This window comes from Cygnus atratus, chromosome 5 (genome assembly GCF_013377495.2).
Source record: "Cygnus atratus isolate AKBS03 ecotype Queensland, Australia chromosome 5, CAtr_DNAZoo_HiC_assembly, whole genome shotgun sequence".
NCBI lineage: Eukaryota > Metazoa > Chordata > Aves > Anseriformes > Anatidae > Cygnus > Cygnus atratus.
In genome coordinates this window covers 63,060,419-63,079,285 of record NC_066366.1, presented here as the reverse complement: position 1 = coordinate 63,079,285, position 18,867 = coordinate 63,060,419, and the positions used below count along the sequence as shown (strand labels likewise).

General features: G+C 39.6%; 1 protein-coding gene across 4 annotated transcripts in view; it reads right to left on the bottom strand.

Annotated features, from left to right (window-relative positions):
• Positions 1–843: 843 nt before the first annotated feature.
• The window catches only part of MAP4K5 (mitogen-activated protein kinase kinase kinase kinase 5), a 70,464-nt gene continuing 52,440 nt past the window's right edge, over positions 844–18,867 (bottom strand). For all 4 annotated transcript variants that reach the window (XM_050711001.1, XM_050711003.1, XM_050711002.1 and 1 more), the window contains 13 exons: positions 18,720–18,761; positions 17,995–18,079; positions 17,823–17,902; positions 13,998–14,058; positions 13,128–13,242; positions 12,949–13,007; positions 11,499–11,602; positions 10,888–11,065; positions 9,859–9,927; positions 9,043–9,135; positions 7,409–7,479; positions 6,632–6,687; positions 844–4,182 (listed from right to left, as the gene is read on the bottom strand). In XM_050711001.1, coding sequence (XP_050566958.1) covers positions 4,095–4,182; positions 6,632–6,687; positions 7,409–7,479; positions 9,043–9,135; positions 9,859–9,927; positions 10,888–11,065; positions 11,499–11,602; positions 12,949–13,007; positions 13,128–13,242; positions 13,998–14,058; positions 17,823–17,902; positions 17,995–18,079; positions 18,720–18,761 — 1,101 coding nt within the window. In that variant the 3' untranslated portion in view covers positions 844–4,094. The remainder of the gene's footprint in view (positions 4,183–6,631; positions 6,688–7,408; positions 7,480–9,042; positions 9,136–9,858; positions 9,928–10,887; positions 11,066–11,498; positions 11,603–12,948; positions 13,008–13,127; positions 13,243–13,997; positions 14,059–17,822; positions 17,903–17,994; positions 18,080–18,719; positions 18,762–18,867) is intronic.

Below are 18,867 nucleotides of genomic sequence, written 5' to 3'. Positions count from 1 at the left end.
CTCAGAGCTGGGAGGACCTGGTGCCTGCAGTACAGCCCTTCGCTGCATGGGGTTAGAGGGTAGGGGATTTGGGGTGCCCAAACACACGCGATGCTTTGAGAGGTCCTGCACTGGATTTAGTGCAGAGCCCAGCTGTTGCATTTTGTCTCCCCCATACAGTTCGAGCACCTCAAGTGCTTGCCCCCTGCTGAGCTCCCACCAGGAGCTAGTCCCTTGCAGCGTTCCCATCTCTTACCTTTATATTACCTTTTCTTGGGCACCCATTTAGGTTTGTGGCTGCTTACCCAGTTCCTGATACCCTAACGAAGATGGCCTCTTATGGTGGCAATCGCTTCCAGTTGATTTGTAGAAATTGAGATCTGCGTAAATCCTCTGCTCCACGCAGCACTCTGGGATAAGGTTACCTCATGTTCCCACCACCCATCCTTTCCCCAGGTCTTTTCTGAATTCTACTCAGAACAAAAGAGGCACCGTTTATTTTTCTTCCTAAGCCACATCTATCAGTGATAACTCTCCCCCTGTTGTCACACACGGTCTCTTTTCGGTTCTTTGTGTACCCTTTCATTTTTATGACAATCGTGTCCCTTAGCAGAACTGTCCAGTCACTGAGATGTTCCTGGCTCTATCAGGACTTGCAATCAAAGTACCAGACAAATGCTGCGAGCCAACTCAACTTCCACCTGCTTGTCTGAGGAAATCAGCTGATCCAGTTGTCCCGGAGAGGGACGTGCAGAGCTCTCTCAGAGAGGTCCAAGGACTACGCCACTGCAGAAGCTCCTCAAATGAGAGGTCAAATCCAAACGTCATTCCCAGACAACCCATACAGGCCACATCACGCCTAGGTATCAAATAAAGCATAGTTTATTTGGCATAGACTGAAATGAACTGCAACAGAAATTGAAGTAGAACAAAGCCTAGTTGCACAAACTGGAACAAGTGCCGTTAGAGTCTCAGTTACAATCTAATGCATAAACAAGGTAAAAAGTACATTTCAGAAAGTCTCCCAGTCTTCACTTTTTTTACTCAGAGACATAGTGGCTCACTGATGCATTGTACCTCTCATCTTTTGAGGAGATGTCATCACAAGTACAGTTTTATTTCTCAGTTACAATGAATTTGATCAGGAAATCAAGAGACTAATTACGTGCTGCTTTTCAAATACCGTTTGTACTTCAAAGAGCACTAGGAGCCTGTTTTAAGGCTTTCAAGTTGAATACATGAACCTTGTGCATCAAGTAACTAATACTTTGATATCTGTCAAAAGAGTCATGATGGGGAGAGCAAGCTTTTGCTTAATAAACTCCAAAACCACACACTAGGCTTTCTTAACCCTGGCTGAAATGTCACAAAAACATACGAAGATACAGACAATACCAGACTAACTTAAACAGTCTAACGAATACAAACCACACTAGTCAGAGTCACCGAGACTGGCCAGTTCAGCTATGAAACATGCTAATCAGTTGTGCCATACTCCCCTAAGAGTAACAAGTGAGGTTTTACACTAGGAAACAGTATCTTGCAGATTATATAAAAAATGCCACTGTCTATAAAACCAGACCAGATAAAGCATTTCAGAACATACCATTAGAAATGCTTTAACAGCTAAAAAGGAAGTTTGATTACAGGAGGGCTTTCCTAGATTCCTTTTTTATGATTCAGCAAATCACCAGTCATTCATGTCATTCAAAGAAAAATACTTTCAGTTCATTATTTTTGCATGACAGTGTCCTGACCTAGTAGTTATTTACTCCAGTTATTCCCCATAAATACTCATATTTTATTCACACATTTCTCTACTCTTTGAGAGATCTTTAAGTCTTTTCAAAGATGAAGCCAAAATTACCTTCTGCAGTGAATAAAGTAAATTATGTGAAAACATTTGTTCTACAACATCTATACCTGGTGCTTCACTTTTTCTTCAAGGTTGTTGTAGTCTATGGGTTATACAATTTTAGAGTTAGTCACCAATCATTGTTACCTATAGACTAGGTCAGTACTAGAGAACTTAATTTCCTTAAAACAAAATTTAAATGTCTCTTTTAACACTGCTGATCCAATTACAGCTGACCACTTAAAACATTTTCAGTACATTGCTTGTGGGCTGATTTTCAAGTTCTATCTGTACAGTTACTATTTATTAAACCTTGATAAGGTTTCAGAACTGAAAAGCTTGACTTGATTTAAATATCAAGTCAGTAACAAGAATTAGTTTTGAATGACGATGCTAAGTGGATAAAATGCTAAATTGTGTGCAGGTTTGTCTTTTTTTTTTCCTTCTAGATTTTCAGAATAACGTAAAACTCCAGCTGTACCTAGTAACAAAAAGACATTACTGATTCATCACATGTGATGAATTAATTCCATCTATGTTAAATTATGAATCAAGTAGTCTGATGCCTAAGCAGATAACCCAGCACTCTATTCGCCAGGTTGCAAGTTAAGATCAAACCACCCCAGTTCTGCTATGTCAGTAAAACCTTGAGACAGGCCAAGCTGCTGTAACACACTTACCTTTAATGCTTTAATAAAATGACTTGTGAAGCTTTCTCAGGGTAGCAGATCACAGGAGCTGAATAAATGGCAGCAGACTGTAGGATTTAATTTAAAAAAGCCTCCCTTCAAATTTTAATGAACTGCTACTGTATCTGCCTATGGACTGTGTTTACTTACATCAAAGCTAGCAGGTTAATATGAGGTAGTAAAACCAGATGCTATCCTGTAGTCAGCCTATATTTATATTTCATGGTACCTCAGGAATTTTAATTAATGAGGAAGACAAAAGGAACCAATGTGACTCTTTAATGGAGAAATAAAAAGAGAAAGAAAAATGCAGATGACAAAACAGGGAAAAGGAAAAGGTGATCGAAAGCTTTAATATAGAATACGGGTTCTTATCATATTTATTTATACTACACAGCTGGGGAATTAACCATTTCCAAACAACTGTCTGACCGAAGACAGCTGAATGACTGTACGGACAAAAAAGCTCCTAAGTTCAGTTATCGCTAACAGGCTCCCCTTTGGAATAGTATAAATAAACTATACGTCATGGGCAGTTTGATACATGATACTTTCATTCATTAAGGATGATGACCAGGTACAATTTCCATTTCACGTCACAAGGCTTATCCCTAATTTATGAAAATAAAGCATATATATTTTGTACATTTATATATATATATAAATATATATATATATATATAAAAAATACACACTGCCGGTCAACTTAATACACATGCGCACATGCACACACACACATATGTATATTGTACACACCCACCCAGTAGCAACATGTCTGATATCAATATTATATTTTGTGTACACACCCTACATCTAGTAAATAAGAAAATCCCTTTTATGGCAATTCTGCAGGCAAAAAATCAATACAAAATACTTTGTTGTACAAAACTGCATTTTTACAAGATCAACCAACATTGTAACATACCCCTCAATAATGCACTACATCTCTACAAGAAAAAAAGAATAATCAAATCTTTATACAATTGTAAAAAAAAAACCTGTAAGCTGCTCTGCAACCTTCCTTTGCTAAAAGTTAGATACATTACACCATTCTAGCAGCAGATTAATAAATAAGGATTAAATAGTCTATTATACAAAGCCATACTGAATGGCAGATTTAAAAACAAAAAGCTTTGCAGATACTTTCACTTCCTACACAAAACTTTTTTTATTAAGAATAAGACTCAGTATAAAACAAGGAAACAGCCAGCACTATATCTGTATCTACAGAATATAAGGAAAATCCAAGGGAAGTCAAATATTTAACAGTTTATGGCACCTTTACTGAATAACATTATTTTAAAGGCTCTGTTTCCCTACACTAATGAGTAAAGGGCTATTTACCTCTCAGCTTTTATTAAGCAAACTTGATATAACCAACCACACAGTGGCAAGAGACAGAACCAGCTGTTCCCAGCTGCAAAAATGAACTGATTTCCACCCTAAAACAGCATCATTTAGGTGACAAGAAAAGAAACAGTAAGTCACAGTCCTGCTTGTACTGAGTTTCCTAATGCTCCTTTTTTCCTCGTGTGGTGAATTCACTGGTATTTGCGTTAGGTTACTGTTGCTTAGTAACTATTTTCATGTCCAGCCAAGATGTAGAGATTGCTGTGTGCAGTCGGGTTTTCTGTTGGCCTGCTTTCCAGCACTACGACTCTGCAATCAAACACAAAATCCAAAATCATTAGTGGCAAAATATGAAGTGCATTGTTCCTCCTTGGTGGTTAAGATATCTTGTTGCTCACGGGTTTTTAAAGATTAGAGAGATATAGGTAACTCCTAAATATTCTGTGCATTTTATTCTTTAAACCAGTTACCTCCTGTAGCACCCCTTCTGTAGCAAATCTAAAGCAGAACGCACAAGGAACAGAGAACTAGAAGCAGCTCCTTGAACCAGAATCTACCCGTCAGCCGTAGACGTGTAATATGTTACAAATCTCTTATAAAATGGTGTACTCCACTTTGAAATAAGTTATGTCCTCTGCTTCTATTGGGAAGTTATCTCAGAGCCACAGTGTTGCGAAGAGACACAATCCTCCTATCATCCACAGCCTGAGTATGTTTATACCTCCTATGTCTTATGGTGAGTATCAGCCACTAACCTAAACAGTTCTCCCCAAAAAATGTTTGTCACCCAGTGGATTCATAAGGAACACTCAACCCCTCTCAGCCTTCATCCTGCTGGTAACAGTCCTGGATGCTCCTCTGGAAAACCTTGCTCTCCTGGTCTTGGTACGTTGACCGCTGTCTTCTACACATCTGTGCTGTGCTGAACCCTGACAGTCACCTCATCAGCTGACAGCGGTGGGCCTTTGACCTCCTGTCTGCTTTCCAACTGCTTAGCTCCTGCGTTTCCCTACACCAGGTCCTAGGGCCACATTCCATCATTTTTATGTTGTTTCTCTCTGCTTTTTGTTTTCCACTTGCTTTTCAAATAAGCCAAATGTGCCATCTGAGTTGGATTTCTCAAAGCAAGCCTATCTCAGGATTAGTAGTGCACACACTCCTCCCATTTCACATTCCTGAGATGGTTTTCACATGAAGTCTCACTCTTAACAGCCTCTGTCCCTGCTCTTCACTTCTGCAACTCAGTAGTTCTTAAGTGATCCAAGCCAAAAAGGTGTTACCATATCTCACTCAGATGTATGTCGTAAAACTGGACTGCTCTGTCCATACAGTGATGCAAAAACACAAAAGGAAGGATTTGGTAGCTCAATGAGAAGAATGGAAGAAAATGGCTTCTCTGCAAACCCGCACATAGCAGGACTTCAACCTTATCTCCAGCCTCAGAAACACCTTGGTATTTAGTACCAAGCTGTTATTGATGTGCACATCTTCCACAGAAGTTCAGACTGAACCAGACGAGACACTGCTTTCCATCTCTCTACATGTTCAGTACACTCCTGTGTTCACCAGCCCAACAGAGAAATCAGACAAATTTGAGCCGTTTAAAGGTACCAAATCCAGTACGCAACACAGATTCACTGATGGGGGTGCAGCACATGCCTGAAACTTATAAAATGGCATTTGTACAGCAGTGGGCCTTAGCAAAAGCTCATTCTTGTAATAACATGCCCCCTGCTCTGCTGGGGATCGCTGGGAAGGAAATCACCACTGCCTGTCTGCACAAGGGGGATACCAGACAGAAAAGACACAGGACGCATTGTCAGAGGTTGCGTTGTATTTGTATTTTTGGGATCTCAGTCAGCTCTGGTAAGGGCCCTCCATGCCAACCACAGTGATCAAGCACAATGGGCCCTTGGTGACTCACGTACGCAGCAAAGACTTCAGATGTCTCCTGCATATGCTACTCCTGTTCTCTCGCTCTCTTTCTGGACAGGGGATCCACGAATGTAACCATACAGAATTATGGTTTACTTACAGAAAGTGAGTCAGAGCCAGGTTCCCCGCAGGCCAAATGAGGGAGCAGAAGATCAGGTATTGGAACTCCTTTCTTGACTCATGACTCACGTCTACTTACACATTCAGCACTCTGACTGTCTGAGAAACCACAAGGACGCATGTCCAAACCCACGACACTGGGGCAGCTTCTGCTAAGGATTCAAACCTGGGTTGAGCAGCGTGTGCTACCTCCTGCCTACAGGTGTTAGGAGTAATGGGGTGAATTTAGACCACTGTGCATTAAAACCTCTAAGTGCTGTAGTTTGCTCCACAACTTTCAGGCCTCAAGGTCCAGAGCAGTAAAGACTTCTTAAAAAGTAATTTGCTGTCAAAAAGTAATTTGCTGTCAAGGTAATGTCTGTTCACCATAAAAATCCAAGCCAGAAGCGCACTGGTCACCAGGTTTACCACACACCAAAGAAGGCTGTCCACTCTCTCTGTAGCTTATCTCCTCACACTTGCATTTGCGTTCACATTTCTATCTCTGCAGCGAAAAGTTAGTGGGAGAGTTACAGGAGCTCTTAGAAATAATTTTGGATGCAAATCACTAATTAAATTTTTGGCTATCGCAGGCAGAAACAGTGTTACTGTCTCCCCCAGGACTGCCTACAGATGGATCTGTTGTGGGATGGAACCCAGTTCCAGCTGGGAGTTAGAAAGCTGATTTAAAGAAAATAGGTTTACATTTCTTCAAGGTGATTACCTGTCTGATCCCAGTAAGCGGAAAACCCTGGTTTCATCTGATATCTCTTGGGTAACCTGTAGAAAAATGGAGATATTAAGGTCCATTTCAGTGGCAAAATGAAATGTATTGGTCTGAGCCAGAAGACAAAAAAAAGGTCAGTCTCTTCAACAACTCAAATATAGTGTAAATTACAGGATTGAATCATATAAAACCAACACTAAGTAAAGAAGTGTTAATACATTTCATCAAGTAAAACTTACTTTAAATAATTTTTGTATTGTAGAGCGTTATCGGTCTAGAGGACTTACTGGTGGCATAGATGGACTATGTTGATCAAATCTTGGTCCACAGAAGGAGATAAGCTTTCCCCTGCATTTTTACACAGGATGCTATTGAAAAGGGTGATGTCCTTTTTGAAGAAAAGGGTACTTTTTTGTTTTCCAAAGGCATGCTATTTTTCCTTTTTTTAAGGAAATACTGCCAACTAGTTTTTTTTTCCCATGAGATCCAGGAAACCCAAGTGCTGCTTACACTGTATCTGTACTGCCTCTGTGCAGAACCAGTTTAGGAGTCTCTAAATGACACTCTTGGAAACAGAGCTGCTTAAAACATGTGTGTGAGCTTTACTGAGAGCAACACACGAGGGGAAATCAGACAAAGAACCACCAAGCTGCAACAATGACAATGTGAAGCACAAGCATTATCACTGGGGAAGCAGCTAGAGGGGCCAAAGGATCAAGCAGTAAATGAGGAATAGGACCAAGTTAAACCAGGAGAGGCTGGAAGATTACTCACTTCATCTGACTTGAAGCTTTTACCCTGCATGCCATGTTTCCAGAAGGCTAGCACACTGTCTTGAAGGCACACTGCAAGAGGAAAAACACAATCAGACCCAAGTGTGGCTTATCTGAACCACGGAAATGTGGGTTTCTCACCAACAATGATAATGGGAAGCATGTGGATAATGAAGTCCATGGTGAGACTTCAACTCCTGACAGAACGAAACTCTAAAATCACTGTAGAAAAACTTGACTGCGATTGCTATTTGGATCTGATGTACACATTACTTTTTACAGACACCACTCAGACACTCCCTGTTTGCCAAGACAAGATAGGTATCTCTGTTTTTAACTTTTCTCCCTTTCACTTCTATTCTCTGGATCTTCAGTTTCCTAATGGTTTGATTCCGGAAAAAAACACCAGGAAGTACATAAACATGCTGCCAACCACAACATTCTGGGTTGCTGGAAATTACAAACCATTTTAGTAATTATATTTACTTCAAAATAGACATGAGCACAAAAAATGGGAGGAGTCTGCCATTCAGGGCCAAAAAGAGGAAAACTACCAGCTCTGAATGAGTCAATTACTAGATGCTTTAAAATACTGGATGAAGAACCTGGTGTTCTTCAAGCAGTGTTACAGAAATGTAGTTTATACAGTGTTTTGTTTTCCTAAATCCTGCATGTTTTCCTTTACTATTCCTGATTCACATTTTGTATCTGCTCAGTATTAGCTCTGTGCTACATACACAGAACAAAGGCACTCAACACAATCCTAAAGAGCAATGTTTTTCACAACGGCCAACTGATCTCCACCTGTTATTCCTCACTTCACCCTGCGATCAGAAAATCAAGAGTTGTTTAATACCCTGAATTCCCAAGAGACCACTTGGAGCGTAAAGAACTGCTCACATTATTCAATGTCAGTTGGTAAGCACAAGACTTCTAAATAAATGCCTCTGTCTATGAATTCCTTCAGAGTTCAAGGAAAAGGCAATGGTCAAGTCATGTTGTGCATGTGTCAGCAGGAGACACTGTATGATACAAGCAGTGCAGTTAATTAGAACGTATCAGAACTTAGGGAAGAATCACAGGGTTGATTAAAAGTATCATAATTCTTCCTTCAGGATGGTTCTGACATATCTAATAAAGATGCTGTACACAGACTGTACACTGCTTTGCCACCTGCTGTCAAATACAAAATACTTATGTCAAGAATCTTCAAAAAGGAAGATGTGTGAGGAACCCAGAAATGCAAGCTGTACAGAACTGGTAACAAAACCAAGTTCACTTTTTGTGTCTTCACTGATTTTGATTCCAGGTAAGAGTTCAGTTTCTGAAATACTGCACTCTTAAACTTACTATTCAACCTTTTAAAATCAAATCATGATAGATCTTGCTTACAGAAACAGAAATGACACTAGATGGAAACATACACACAATGGATACACCCTACCTGGCAACTGGCTTATTTTCTTACACATGCCAGCGTAGACAAAGAAACTGCTCACAATATCCTGACGCAAGCAATTTTTAGTGTCAGGCCCCACAGGGTGCACTAGATCAATCTAGATTATTAAAATCCCTTCAACACTCATTCCCCCCATACTCAGCTCTTGAGAGCTGACAGAGAACCAAATTACTTACCCACTGATTCAATGCAGAAATCAAAGCTCAGCTCAGAGGCCAATTTCTTGCTTGACTTCAATTTTCCTTGTAAATTCACAATTTTCACAAATTCTCAAGAAAAGCAGAAAAATAAATGTTAAAACCCACAGCCAAATAGGACTACTGATGGCTTTAAGTATGAAATACTAATTTCAACTTTCAGATACAAAAAATGCCCACATCTGACAGCTACAGTGTTTGCCCAAAACTAATCCAAGAGCACCTGCTCTCAAAATAAACACACAGAACTTTTTTATAGACTTTGTATGGTTTTAGACTTTACTGATGGACTTCCTGAAAACAAACTTAGTGCAGAAATGTGAATGCAACATAAAGGTTGGAAACGTAAGTTGATTAAGTCATTGCAGAGTTCCCAGGGAGGTATTACCCTCTGACGCACAAGTCATTGCTACTGGTATTGTGTAAGATGCAAGCGTTAGCCTTTTATCTTGCCAGGCATACACAACAGGCAAATGTCACATTTTCCAAGGAAATTGTGAAAATTTCTGATTGGCGTGTATTTGAATTCTCATCCGTAACGCTGCATTACATTTCCTTTTGGAAAGAAACAAGAGTGAAGAGTGAAGAGAAACAAGAGTGAGAAACACATGAAGAGGGAAAGTGGAACTGCAAGAGACACAATGAACAGTTATTTGAATTGTATCTGTTAGGAAATGCTACAACACAAATTAGTAATGAAAAAATTAACTTATGGTAGAGTTAAAATCAACAATTGTGGCAAAGCATGTTTAGCAAAAGACGTAGTAAGTTGCCCAAGAGTCGCTTGTTACTTACTGTCCAGGCAGACTAGGACAGTGTCCCTTTCCAGCTGTGTTACGTGAATGGCATCTAACTGTTGATTGCCTTGTGAAAAAGAGAAGGAATTAGTTTATGTCACGTCATAACACTGATTTCTGCCATCCCCCCATCCTCTTGCCAATTGGTACAGCATTTTCAGTATGCTATGAGCACTTTGCAAGCTACAATATTTTTATTCTTTTATATTTTTAAGGCTGCATGATCTCAGAATGTTATAGGAGCAGAACAGGGCCTAAGGACAAACCTCTTAGTTCAAAGCATGTATTTAATATGAAAGCACTACTGTTTATTGGCATAAAATACATTTTATGTTACAGTTCAGCACAGAAAGTCAGCTTCCTTCATGAAGGGGCATGCTAATGAACAAAAGGAATCACCAAGGGAATCTTTGCCCCTAAAAAAATGTTCTTTTCCTTTAAATTCACATTGGGAAAGATTATTGTGCTGATATTAAACTAGAATTTAATAGTTTGCATACTTTTTCTTAATGAATTTCTCAATACAGCTGTATCTAAAGGTTAAAAATTGCATCCAACAAAGCCAGCAAAGAAAAGCATCTGCAAAATATCAACCAGCTTTTGAAGATAAAACAAAACATTCTACTTATTAATAGCCAGCTGAAGATGACAAGCCTCCCCCAAGGACTGGAGGACAGACAAGAATGCATTTATGTGAGTCTTTACACAGGAAAAAAGGGGAAAGAGCATTAAGGCTGACCCCAGTAAAAAGTATGCAACCACAAATGAGAACTCGATCAGCAGGGTCTGCATTACTATTTAAGGAAGTTTAATAGAAGATGTGGCTAAAAATGAAGTCTTTTAAGATAGTTTACAGTAAGGTTGGCAAATCATCACAAGAAGAACTTGGGATCGGCTTCTATATGCTTTACATAGAGAAGCTGCATCATTTTGCCTAGCATAAAGGGTTTCCAAATGACTTCTGAGGAAGGGATATTCAACAGTTACCAGACAATAAAATAGCTGCAAGACAGACCAAGAGTCTTACCTGCACCAATTTCTGTAAACCATGAAGAAGCAGAGTTCAAGTTGATTGTCTCAAACTGAACTACCTGATTTGGTTCAGCACCCTTACTGATAGCTACGCAGACCATCGGGTACTCCTGCTCTGGTATCACTAGCATTTCAAAGACATTCAAAGGGCTTGGCAAAGGAAAATCAAAGTGCTGAGGGAGAAAAAAAAAAGGAAAAAAAAAAGCATTTTTAAAGTTTCCTTTTACCTTGGAAGAAAGAAGCCTAAAATGACATGCACGAAGTGTACAAGACACAGAACAGTGTTTCACTGCTACTAGGAGTGCTTTTTTTAAGACAGCATGAGCTGTGAGCAACAGTAGGTTGCGCAGAGGCACGCTAGTCCATTATTGCTAGTACTGGGCTTGATCCAACACTTGACTGATTCAGTCACTGGATTTTCTTAGTCAACATGTGTCAAGCCAGAAATTCAAGTGCTCAGAACCCACAAATGGGACTATCCTGGGATGTACTTTCCATTACAAATTCTAGAAAGGTTACTTCAACAACCATACAACAATTAAGATCTTGGAGCAGGTAAGAAGGAGATGCAAAATTAGATGTTCTAAACTAAAATGAGATATTTACCTTTATTAACATGAATTTCTGCATTGGCTCATACCACTGTAGCAGAACAATTCCAGACTGCAAGGCACCACAGAGGTACTTGTGTCCTGTGTATGGATTTCTTACTATATAAAATAAACAAACAGGAAAAAAAAAATAAAAATTTTAAGTCCAGGAAGCTCAATGAATACTTGAAAATAAAAATTGCAGATATCTTTGCAAATAACTACAGAAACAGTCTCACTTTGACACTGGTAATTGTTTTCTGGATTTCCATTCAAATATCCACCGTGATTAATATTGTGCTACATTCCAGATAAATTAAATTATCCTTGTAATTAATAACCACTGGCATTTTTTAAGTTCCAGTAAAGAGGCCACACGCTGAATGGCCAGAAAAGTCGTAACACCTTCTTCTTGGGGCTGAGTGAGGAGGGGGAGTGAAAGGTCTGGGTCACGTTGTGACTTAAACCAAAAAGATTCCCAAGCAGTCCAGATGCCCCAGAACTTCCTGTGAGCTTTGACAGCTAATGCAATATGTTTTTTTTTTTTTTTTGCTCAGTTAGATAAAAGACCAGCCTGATTTCAGGAATACTTTGTAAATATGACTACTGTAGACACTTTAGATGAGCTAAATAGGATGTCCAAGTTTGCTACAAGGTACTTTGTATTTTGCTTAAGCAAAAGCGTAAAATACAATTTCACACGGTGCTGGGGCCAGTTTTCGAAAGGACGTGTTCTGTAGAAAACCCAAACCTTCCTGAAATTCAGTGAAGCCAAAGACAAGTTTGTAACTTCACAAGCTTTAACTTTTTTGTGGGTACTTAGAACACTGAGAAATGGCATCAGTCCTCCCCATCCGGACATCATTTTTGTTCATACCCAGCCTTTTCCTTGTGGAAAATATTATTTTCACATTAGCCTCCCTAAAAATTGGATCTAGGTCAAAGCTTGAGGCAAACTGACAAACCAGAAAGGGTGTTTGTGTATGGCACCAAGTCCGGGATTCTGTAACAAGCGTGACACTCGCAGGCAGCCTGCATGTCACAGTAACCAGCTGGCTCACGTGGCAGCCTGAAACCAGTGATCCCGAACATCTACTTATTCCCTGAGAGCTTCAGATTCACCCTTGGCAGCTCTCAAAAACAGCGTGCAACATGTCAGCTGCATGCTACCGGCATTCTCCAGGGTTTCCCAATGGATCTTGTTCTAGATAGCAACATTTCTAGGTTAAGAACTGATAGCAAAAACGCCTGTGTTATCATTTCCATTGACCGGCATAAAGATCCCCTGCAATAATTCGAAGGAAAGCTGTGCACTAGTTAAGCATAACATTGAGAAATATTGTAGTCATACTGTTTTCTGAACAGTGAACTAACTATAAGTTTATTAAAAAGCAATGAGTTGAAGACGTGCCATGTCCAAACAACAAAGACCAGGAAAAAACCTGTGAAACTGAACGCCTACTCACCTATACAGCATTTGTGGCATCCTTTCGTATCAGGAATCTTTGTCGTTAAGGCAAACTTCCTGGAATAACAGGTACAAAAAATGCATCAACAAGAGATGCCAAGGGCCTTTCATGCTACCAGTTCAACAGCATTCAAGAAAATTGTCACTTGTTAATAATTGTAAGTGAAAGATTTGTACCTTGGTAATATTCTGTCAGGAAACCTATGGGTTTGAATATGAGCAGCTAATCCCGTTTTCTTGGCTTGTTCAAACAAAGCTATTAAATTATGGGAGTAGAGCTGGAATGTTTTCCCTGTAAAAGAGAACAGCACAAATTGATATGGCACACACACCTCCGTCAGAGGAACGTACATTTTAGAGAAATATATGTATAGAAAATTACCTTCTAGAAAAATGGACCACATGCGTCAGATATTTCAAGTCCAATTATGAAGAAAAATAAAACAAGACAACAATAATAATGCATATAGAGAAAACACATCATTCAACTCAAAATTCATTTCAGTAACACTAAAAAAAGCTCTGAAAGTTAGTTTTATGTACACATTTTTAGAAGGCTGTAATTATACAGCAACAATTCATTTTATCAGGACATCTTTATAAATCAGTAAAACTGGTGCTACACAAAACCCTGTATGTTCAAAGGCACAACCCTACAATTAGTCTGCATGCCACGCTACCTCTGTTTCCCGCCTAGAAATTCCACGTCAACTGCTGATTTTTTTTTTTTTTAAGGCTCCATCTGATGGATTGGTAGTATTTCACAGCCACCTCACGGTTCTGTAACTTGATTTTTTCTTTTTAGGGTGTATTTATTTTCTAACTCTGGTTCATACCGAACATGCTGTCAAACAGCTACATTTTGGTAATGCAGCAGTATTATCAAGCCCTATCTACGAAAATTTTTCAAATTAAAACACTCATGAAGCAAAACTTTCTATACAAACACAAGAAATAATGTACAGTTTTCTACTTCACTGCAATGAACAGACATTGTACTGAATGTTAATTTTAATCATTTAAATTTTTTTTTCTGCTCATACATACCTGACAAGGACATCAAGGTGTTATTGATAACATACAGCCAGGTGCACTTTCGGGGAAATAACTGAAGAAAGAAATTATCTCCATTACTAGAAGCATACAGGAATTTCTAACCATGGCTTTCCCTGCCTGCTCCGCATCTGTCACCACTCCTGCAGCGATGGATGCTGGAGAAAGTCCCAGCTTCAACTACATTTTCTCCTTTAACTCACTCCTTTGGACCCCTTGCTTAGTTTTTTTATTTATTTTTTCTTTTTTTGGCTGAATCAGTTTTCATTCCTGCCATCTTCTACCCCTGAAACTTTCAAACTTCAATTTTTCTTTATTTTTTAATTAGCAGCACAGAGCTGAAGTGGGACAACTGGCAAGACTGGAATACCATAAATAGACAGATACAGCATGCTCAGGAATGACAGCTAGAGAGACAGTAATGTTATTACAGAAGCCTACTAAGCCCCAAGCAAGCCAGAAGAGGGAAAACTAAAAAAAGGCAGTGATATTTTCTAAGTAACTTGAATTAGCACAAAATCTTGTACTTTATGGGACTTATCTGCTGGCCATTTATGTTAGCATACTGCTTTGTAAACAGGCAGCTCATGGAAAGGCATTGGGACTTATTTTTGTTTCAGAGTAAAGAAGTTACTCAAGAAGTAGCTAATCTAGGTCTGAGAAAATGTCAAGTTAAGAGCCTCCTGACAACCTGAAGGAGGAAGGGAATTTTGCTAACAGTGACAGGAAAATAACAGCATTCAGGAGTCTCAACAACGGAAGGAATAAGGATACAATTTATTTCTTTTTTAAAGAGACTGAATTTATTGATGAGGATTCATAGGTAAGGACCTCCCATGAGAAGAAATTCCATGAAGAGAAAGAAGAGTTCATAAGATCGAGCTGTTTTGAAAGGATACTTAAAAAAAAGACAACAGCGGACAGCTCCACTGAGAGAAACCACTGCACAACAGAGCAGAAGACACTCGAATCAAGGATCTACAAAGGAACAGCTCTACTGGTTCAAGCAAATGTCTGCCTAAACTAACACCGATTTCCAACAGACTCTATAAAGTGACAATTTTTTCTAAAAAATTGTCAGCCTACGAAAACAATGTAATACTGCACCAAGTACTCTGCCAGGTGCCAAGTTTCTTCAGCTTGGAAACCTGCCGAGTCAGACAGGGGTTTTATGCTCTTAGTGATCTTCAGAAGATTCATCTTCCATAAATTTGTCCAGACCCCCCTCTGAACTCGTGTAATTCCTACCATTTGTAACTCCCCACAGCAAAACATCCCAGGCCAGTTACCCACTGTTTATTTTTAATTTGGCTTCTGTTAGCTTCAGTTGATGGTGCCACTGGAAGAGAAGGGGTACAGTTGTTCTCTGTGAACCCTCTCCAAGCTATCACAAGATGAGTATTTGTTGTTTCCACCCCAAACCTTAAGTATCTCACACATATAATACAGAAAATGAAAAGGGTGCGAGGTTGAATAGAAAATCACAGGATAAGCCTGAAGAAAGAAACTTAAGAAAGGTTAAGATGCAAATCTGATTACCAATGCAAAGTACACAAAGGCAACGAGAGAAGTCAATAAACGTGGTAACTGGGAAAGCAAATGGCTAGAACCCCAGCTTGACAGAAGTGGAAATTCATCTGAACTGCATGATTAGCACAGTTACTGGCACTGGGGTAGAAACTTGTGCTAGAAGCAGATAAAAAACACAATCATTATTCCGACTACATATACTCATGTCGGCAGGCCCCCCAAAAGTTTACTTAACAGTACTTACGAACTGGCTCAAACCCCAAGGCCTCAGTAACAATTATTTTCAAAACTGTTGGAGGACGACCAAGGACCTCAGGAAGGACAAACACAGCACCTAGGCTGAACTCTGAGAGCGGCAAAAAAGCCTGACGGACTGACTGGTCATCTGGGGTAGCACAAGAACAAGCCACCCACTTTTTAATTACCAAGAGGATAACAAGAGAAGATGGTGCAGACTTGTGCAGAAGGGGCTGCATTTGAACATCAGAATTTTCTTTTTCAACAGAGTAACTGCCCTGCTGGGTGCAGTGAAACATGAAACATATGTGAAGGACTTTTGTCTCACATGCTGTTTCCAAGGGCAAAATGAGAAAATACGAAGTAAAAGAAAATGCAGAAAGAAAACATGAAAACAAGAGCATCTATCAGAAATTTGCTATTTAGTAGGGGAAAAAGGCAGCCTGCAGATACATAGTGTCTTTTCTACGTGTGGTTCTGTTCAGCATTTTCACTGAGAAATTAGTAATGGAGTAAGAGTGTGCTTCTGAAATCAGCAGATACTATCCTTGGAGAGACAACAAGCACTTTGGAGGATGTGATCAGAATTAAAAATTTGAGAAACAGTTAAAAAATCTCAAGCACCAACATTTAGTGGGGAGGAATCATGTAATGAATAAATGCAAACAGGGAAACAACTGGCATGGCTGAAGCACTGCTGTAAAGCCTCTGGGGTTTGTAGTGAATCACACGTAACGTCTGCCAACTGAGGATGCTCTCACAGAAAAGGAAACTCTCATTGTGGGATGCATTAAATGTCATAAGTAGATAGTGCTAGGTTCTCTCTACCAAACACTGCCATGTTTAACCTCTTGATATAAAAAAAAGCATCTGGAAGAGTCCAGAGAAGACTGTCACATAAAATAAATTAGGAAAATATACAAAGAAACAGATTAGTTTTACTAACTGAGGGAAGAGTTAATTGAGGTAAGGCCAGGTGGTCGCCAACAGTAGTCACCACATTTTTGGGAAATCTGTTAGAAAAGTAAGTAGTTGTTCCCCATGTGGAACAACCCAAACCATTCTTTGATTCTATGATGCCACGTCTGCTGATGCTACAAAAAGATAACAAAACAAACTTCATATTCAATGTTCTTCTATTGCATTCAGGTACATGGCCCTCCCTCTCAACGTGAAAGCGTCTTCTCGCTATATTACATTCAAATTCAGACTTCTCACCATCAAGCCATTTATAACCTTCTCTTGTTTTGTCTGTGCCAAGCTACCCCCTCCCTGACCTTGCTGAATTGCTTCCCCCTTTCTTTTGCCCCTGAAGTTCTGTCTTCTATCAAGAACTTCCCAGAAACAAAGGACTTTTTTCCTCTTAAGCACAGACATCTATACAATGCCCTTTCTGTGAAATCATCTTTCTCTCACTATTAGTCATAGACGTCCACCTCGTCACCTGTGGCTTTTGTCCTGTGCCATGTCTTGACTGAATGTAACACTTTAGAGGCCTGAAGCGCCTTCGTGAACTGCTTTTGAAAGCTGCAGGTGTACATCTCATTATCAGCCTCTGTCAGTGCTTCCCTTGCAAAAACACCCGGCTACTTCTGATTCTAAAAAGGCAAATGTAACACCACCATGACTTTATGAAGTGGAAGCTCTTTGGAAAGGGTTAGAGAGCCCAAGAAAACTGAAGCAAACACATACTTATTGGTGGTAACACCACCAACTAAACTAAATGGCTGAGGGCTTTGGTAGCATGCAGTGGAGAAGCAATATGCCATCTAGTGGAGATAAAATGGAGAAAGAAAAGGTAGGTAATCGGTTGCCTCCACAGAGAAGAAAGCTAGTTTAGTACAGAGTTCCTTTGAAAGCAGTGTTATATAAAGAGCAACAACAAAATCAGGTAAGGGAACTACTAATTTTAAGACTTCCAGTGTTTACTTCAATGTGAATCAGTTTATGCCACAAAGTTTGGCATCCCATCTACCCCCCCTTTAATATAAAACTTTCTTGCTTCATAGTATTGCTGAATCTATTCCGTGTGTTCAATACACCGAAGATCACCTGTTCCATTGTTGCTTCGTGAAGTTCATTCAAATTCAAAGTATAGATACCTTCTTCTGTTCCAAAGATAATGTACTGATCTATAAAATTAAGAGAAATGGTTTATTTCACAAGCTCATTAGCACTTCAGTAACAGGCAGCCTTAACATACAAACACAAAAAGTAACTTTACCTTTAGTATCTGGATGTATCCATGATGTTGCACAATTAATCTTCAAGGGACAACCATCAAAAACTTTGGAAAAACATGCTCCCATCTGAAAGACACAAAAACTGAAACTTGAAACATGTTTCTTGTATAAAGATCTTAACTTCTGGCACTTGGCTACTTAGCACAGGATTGTGCATGGCCCTCTTCTCTTCAGACAAACTTACTCTAACCTGCTTTGATGGAAAACATTTTTACCTTTCCCCCCCAATTACAATGCAGCCTTCCAAACCTTTTCATAGACTTCATATACGTTGAGAAATGCAAAGAGTGATCAAAATGATATGGACAATTCTTACCTACTAGGTAAGAAGATTGAGTGCTTATGCAACTGTGTAAGAAAGCAAATCAAGCAGAAACATTCAGGCAAGTAACACCCTCTCCAATCGCTACCTCCTTTCCTCCTTTCTCTGTATTAAACAGGGAATGCCACTGGAGATCACAGCCCACAGAGCCAGTGAAGTCCCCATCTCTTCACATCCTGACTGAATGGTGAAGGGAAGTTTTTAAGAAAAGGAAGCAAGTATCTTGGATTCAGTGCACAAATAACTGAGTGAAAAGTAATTGGCTATGACGTGCACATCAGCCCAGATGAGGTGGTGGCTTATTCTAGAATAAACCTTCTGACACTAGAGAGATGACATGATGGCAGACTTCCAGTAATTCCCACTGCAAATGAGGCTTCTTACCAGCACCTTCGGTGTGGGTGGTAAACCATTGATCGCTGGCTTCTGTGGGAAGAGAGAAGGATCATAAAATAGCTCCCATGCACTGAAGTAAAACTAGCTAGCTTGAAATGATATGTGAAATGGGGCAACTGATCAGACTGAGAGCCAC